Consider the following 5,555-nt stretch of genomic DNA (forward strand, 5'->3'; position numbering starts at 1 on the left):
GGGAGGCTGAGGTAGGAGCACTGTTTTAGCCCAGGAGTTCAAGGTTGTGATGAACTATGATCATGCCACTGCACTCCAGCCTTGGCAGAGGAGACCCTGTCTTTAAAAATAAATAAAAATAGGTACATTATGGAATAGTATAGGACATAAGGAGAAAGAACAAAAAGGGAAAAATTAAGTTCTTGCAGGTTAGATAAGAACATTTAATATTTCAAATAAATATATAATAAAACTATGAAAGTGTCAAGAATGGGCAACTTAATAGTATTATGTTTATACAGAAGGGTGTGAGAGAATTGTATTAAAACTTGCTCAAATGTAAGATTCAGAGGGCAAAGCAGCCCTCTAAAATGTGTTGTCTACTTGGCTGAACTTTATGATTGGCTGAGCAACTACCTTGCCAATTCCCACACCTCCTGGAGACTGGCCTGTCCAGGCTGAACCTTACTATCAGGAGTCCACCCTGGAGTCCACTGCAGGTTATCCCCAGAGGCAGTCCAGGCACCTTTCATCTTTCCTAGTAGGTGCCTCCCCTCTGCCCACAACTTCTTATTTCATCTCAAACACAGCTACTACAACATGTTTTATTTCACTGGAAAAATTCTGTATAAAGGACCAAATCTGGTTCCCTTTAAGAAAACATTTAGCACAGCTTAAATAAAAGTTAAGGGACGAGGGAGGGCAAGAGTGCACTACCCCATGCTAGCTGTCACTGCCTTATCTCTGCGAGGCTCTGTGTCATGGAAAGCACAGGAGTCCAAGAGAACTCTGCTTGGCACTCTGATACGGCCTTGAGAGCCGTAATGTCTGCTTTCTGGCCCACACACTGCTGAAATCCTGAGAGCTGCCACGGCAGTTATCAAAAACGTGTGAATGAGCAGAACATAGAAGAAGTGCACTGGTGTTTTCAGCTAGTTACAGGCAGTAACACTTCAACTAGGAAAGAAAATATATAATTTATCAAAAAATAGTTCTAATATATAGAAAAACATCTCAGTCCTCTGGGGCCAAGACCTGCCCCTTATTTACATTCACAAAGCCATTGAGTGAACCCAGGACTGACCGGCAGGCAGGGAGGCAGGGCCTGCTCTGTGGGGCATGCCAGTCACCTACTGCATAAGCAGATGCAGGTAGAGCAGAAGATAAAGGAGAGACTTTTCATTGGGAAGACAGAGGGGAACCATGAGAGGTAAGAGAAGCAACACTTAGTCCTGGGTTCATTCTGACTCTTCACGAGCCCTCAGATTTTGAAAGCTTGGACCAATGTCCTCTGTCTTTGAAAACCAGGGTTAACAAGTGGCTGATCTGAATGGTTTGTTGCCATAGAACCAATGTGACTTATGTTCTTTTTCATTTTTTTCCCCTTAAAATCCAGGTAGATAAAGGATTGGGTAGGGAAAGTACCAAATAAATGTGGTGAAAAGGCAGGGTCATACGGAGAAGGGCACTACACCAGCTTCTTGGCCTCAAAGAAGCTCTTGAGGTGACGCATCTGCCAGATGCCAGTGAGGATGAGGATGACAGTCTGAGCAATGGACCACCACAGGACCCTCTGGTTGGTGCTCTCGCTGGTCAGGCGGAAGCGCTCTTCACGATACTGTGTGGACAACACAGGGTTAAATGAGCAGGAGAAATAATCCCAGACTGCTGTGAGGTTCCTCGCTGTGTGTAACCACTCAACTCCAGGACCAAATGCCTTTTGAAATACTGCCTACGAGTCTATTGGGAGTGACATGGTCTCCCAAATGAGGCTGCCCCAAGAAAGGGATGGTGCTGATCCTCCACAAGCATCTCTGTTGGGACTGAAATCATTCTCTTGCCATTTCCAACAACATCCCAAGAAAAAGAGGCATGCAATGGCTGTTACTAGATTGTCAACTATTCTCTCATCACTCTTATAGAGCTTAAAACTGACAGCCATTGCTAGGTCATTGCCACCGCCATTGCCTTGCTAAGCTACAGTGTGGCCATGTGCTCTCTGAGCTATGAGCAGGCCATGTTTCCTGGCTTTGGTCCCCTTCCCTACCTTGGGGAGGTGAATCTTCTCTTTCTTTCTCTCTCTCTCTCTCTTTCTCTAATTTACTTTTAAATAAACTGTATTTTCGAATCTAAAAAAAAGAATGACTAAGCCAGGCGCAGTGGCTCATGCCTATAATCCCAGCACTTTGGGAGGCAGAGGCAAGAGGATTGCCTGGGACCAGGGGTTCAAGACCAGTCTGGGCAACTTGGCAAGACCTCATCTCTACAATAAACAAACAAACAAACAAAAATTAGATGTGGTGACACACACCTGTAGTTCTAGCTACTTGGAAGGCTGAGGCAGAAGGATCACCTGAGTCCAGCAGGTTGAGGTTGTGGTGGCCATGAGTGTGCCACTGCACTCCAGTCTGGCCAACAGAGTGAGACTCCAACTCAAAAAAAACAAAACAAAAAACAAAAACCGTCTAAAGCAAAATGGGCCAAGTGCAGTGGCTCACACCTGTAACCCCAGCACTTTGAGAAGCCAGGGTAGGATTACTTGAGCCCAGGAGTTTGAGACAAGCTTGGACAACATAGTACTACCTCTACAAAAAAGAAAGAAAGAGAGAGAGAAATTATCGAAGGGTAGTGGCACACTCCTGTAGTCCCAGCTATTCAGGACACTGAGGCAGGAGGATGGCTTGAGGAGTTTGAGGCTCCAGGTGACAGAATGAGAACCCGAATCAAAAAATTAAAAAAGCAAAATGTGGTATATACATACAATGGAATATTATTCAGCCTTAAAAAAGAAATAAATTCTGGCACGTTACAACATGGATGAAACTTGGGATCATTACACTCAGTGAAATAAGCCAGTCACAAAAGAACAAATACTGTATGATTTCAGTTATATGATATAGAGTAATCAGGAGCATAGTGACAGAAAATGGAATGGTAGGTGGCAGGGGCTGGGGAATTATTGCTTAATAAGTATAGATTTTCAGTTTGGGAAGATGAAAGTGTTCTTGAGATGAATAGTGGTGATGGTATAGCACAACATTATGAATGCATTTAATACCACTGAACTAGAAGTAGTTAAAACTGAAAGTTTTATGTGTATTTTACCACAATAAAAAATGTGTGTGGGGGGGGAGAAACTAGACTGACACCCATTTCTTTTTTTTAAAAGTCAATCTCCCAAGAAGGCCCCAGACACAAACCTGGTGAGTAGGTATAGTGGGTGTAAAGGTCAACTGCCCTTTCCAAGTACAAGAAGATATGCCCTTACCCTTTGGTAATCCTGCTCCTTCTGAATCTGTTCCACTTGATCAAGCAACTGACGAGCACGGAGCTGCAGCTCCGTCAGTTTATCTTTAGCAGCAATTTCAGGGTAGTTGTTGGCATGCTCCCCAACCTGGATGTCCAGGTGCACACGCTACAAGTAAACAGAATGTCTGAGTGGTGGAACCTCCAACCGTCTGTTCCAGACCATGGAACCCATTCATGCCCCTGGCTGTGAGACAAGAGGGCAACTCGATCTCCCCTATTGTGACTATGCTACAAAGTGGAACAATGACGATAATGACAAATAAGAATTTAGAAACAAGTGAAAGGCTGAGGTCAAAGAGAAAGTCTTACCAGCTTGCCACCAGCGAAGAGAGCCATCCTGGTAGAGTTGGAGTGCAGACAGATTTGATGTTCACCAGGAGTGTGGGAGGTGAACGTGAAGCGGCCCTCCGAGCCGTACTGCCGGGACAGCACCACCTGCAACACGAGACAATGAAGACCCCGCTTTTACCGGAGCCTCTCAAAGTGCGAGCCCCTGTCCCCAAGGAGGGCTCAGGACCCAGTGCTTTACCCCACGGGAGCCCCAACGAAGAACGGCTCCCTGCCGGCTAGAGCACTGCCAGCGGAGGCCTTACCTTGCCGTCGGGGTCCTTCACTTCCACGTGCATGCCCAGGCCAGGGGTCGAGGGCAGGAAGACCTCCTTCTGCTTGTCCCACATCTGGGTGCGATAGTTGCCTGCGGGGCAGACACACAGTCACGACCTGGCTCTGGCGGGCTGCCTCTCCACCAGGCTCCCTCCGAAGTGTGGCCCGGGGCTTTGGGGAGGGGGCCTGACGTCCTCAGGGCACCCTCAAGCCAGACCTGGGGGATCTAGCGACCCGGCCGGGCTCAGGAGAAGGGGGCGCCGCCGAGGGCCGGGCGGGGGATAAAGGGCCTCCCCACCCTCAGCCTGCCTGACCGATGACCATGGTCTCGTCGGGGATTTCCTCGATGAAGCAGCGCTTCTCGGTCTCGCCGATATGGAAGTAGAGACCCCGAACGCCCACGGCGCACAGAGCAAGAAACAGCAACGCGGGCAACCCCACCGACCGCAGCGGTCCAGCCCCGACACCTGCCATCGCGCCTCACCCCTCTCACGCGCCTGCGCGACACCCGTGGCGACACCGCGCGGTAGGGAAAGAGGGCGCCTGCGCACTGCCGCCGTCCGGCCGTATCCATCGACCCGGTAACACGGCTCCTCCCCATCTCCGCACGCCAACCCAGCATTGCTGGGCAGCGGGAATGAGAGGACGCATGCGCAAAGATGCCCGCCCTCAATTTCTTCGCCCCGGTATAACTGCTTGTACCCCCACCCCACCTCGCACCTCTCTACGCCTGCGCGCTGTGCCAAGGCTGGCACGCGACGGAGAGGCGCCTGCGCAGTGATGCCTAACCGCCATTCCCTCTCCTCCGCACCCGGTACTCTGCCCTGCGTCGCTCCTAGCCACACCGCCGCATCACCTGCGCCTGCGCGCTGCTCCAGCGCCGCTGCGCCGCGAGGAGGAGGTCCCTGCGCTATGATGCCCGCCTTCGACTGCTGTAGTCGTTTGGGTCGCTGAGCGCCATTGAGATACCGTTCTGAACGCGGTTGGACTTGGTTTCGTTGGCCTAAGGTGTTCCTGTTGGGTTCCTAGCGCGAGCTCTCGAATGCCTTCTGTGCTAAAGACAAAAATCCCTGTGATGTCTAAGCGTGCCCACCCGACCCATGAGAACAGAGGCTGAACCCAGACCAACACCTTGTGACGTCGGGAGAGCTACCCCTGTGAGCCTCTCCGAGGGGGCATTTTTTGAGCCGGAGACCCAAAGCCCAGTGCTGGCGTCGTTTCGGATCATTTTGTAAGAAGCTAGACGTTTGAGTTTTGGCATGAATGGCCTGATTTTTGAATGTTAGCTTTTAGCTCAGCTTCTGTCTGATGGAACGACAACAAAAAGCCAAAATGGTGTGTAATCTCTGTACGAATCAAGTAGGGTACACTCTACAGGTTTAAGTTATTTGCCCACTCCCTTCACAGTTTCTCTGGCCCATTCTTTCATTCTTTTTTTTTTTTTTGAGTTGGAGTCTCACTCCATCGCCCAGACTGGAGTACAGTGGCACGCTCCCGGCCACCGCAGCCTCGACCTGCTGGGCTCCGGCGGTCCTTCCGCCTCAGCTTCCCAAGTAGCCGGAATTACAGGCATGCACTACCACGCCCGGCTGATTTTTTTATTTTATTGTAGAGATGAGGTCTCACCAAGTTGCCCAAGCGGGTCTCGAACCTGCGGGCTCAGG

General features: G+C 50.0%; 1 protein-coding gene across 6 annotated transcripts; it reads right to left on the reverse strand.

Moving 5' to 3' along the window:
• Positions 1-570: 570 nt before the first annotated feature.
• Positions 571-4,429, reverse strand: TMED4 (transmembrane p24 trafficking protein 4). 6 transcript variants are annotated; one of them, XM_008050555.1, is made up of 5 exons: positions 4,206-4,429; positions 3,882-3,982; positions 3,598-3,723; positions 3,248-3,394; positions 571-1,597 (listed from the first exon to the last, which is right to left on the reverse strand). In XM_008050555.1, the coding sequence occupies exons 1-5, from the start codon at positions 4,363-4,365 to the stop codon at positions 1,448-1,450; spliced, it is 684 nt and encodes a 227-aa protein (XP_008048746.1). In that variant the 5' UTR covers positions 4,366-4,429; the 3' UTR covers positions 571-1,447. The 6 variants fall into 6 exon arrangements, with proteins under 6 accessions (XP_008048746.1, XP_008048747.1, XP_021564503.1 ...); XM_008050556.2 differs by having other exon boundaries at positions 4,376-4,405; XM_021708828.1 differs by having other exon boundaries at positions 4,213-4,389.
• Positions 4,430-5,555: the final 1,126 nt, after the last annotated feature.

Source organism: Carlito syrichta, unplaced genomic scaffold, assembly GCF_000164805.1.
Source record: "Carlito syrichta isolate Samal-C Ts95f unplaced genomic scaffold, Tarsius_syrichta-2.0.1 Scaffold150267, whole genome shotgun sequence".
NCBI lineage: Eukaryota > Metazoa > Chordata > Mammalia > Primates > Tarsiidae > Carlito > Carlito syrichta.

Coding starts and splice junctions, on each gene's coding strand:
- TMED4 (XM_008050555.1), bottom strand. CDS start 4,365: ATGGCAGGTGTCGGGGCTGGACCGCTGCGGTCGGTGGGGTTGCCCGCG. Junction 3,724..3,881: donor TGAAGGACCCCGACGGCAAG/GTAAGGCCTCCG, acceptor CTCGTGTTGCAG/GTGGTGCTGTCCCGGCAGTA. Junction 3,395..3,597: donor TCTTCGCTGGTGGCAAGCTG/GTAAGACTTTCT, acceptor GTTTACTTGTAG/CGTGTGCACCTGGACATCCA.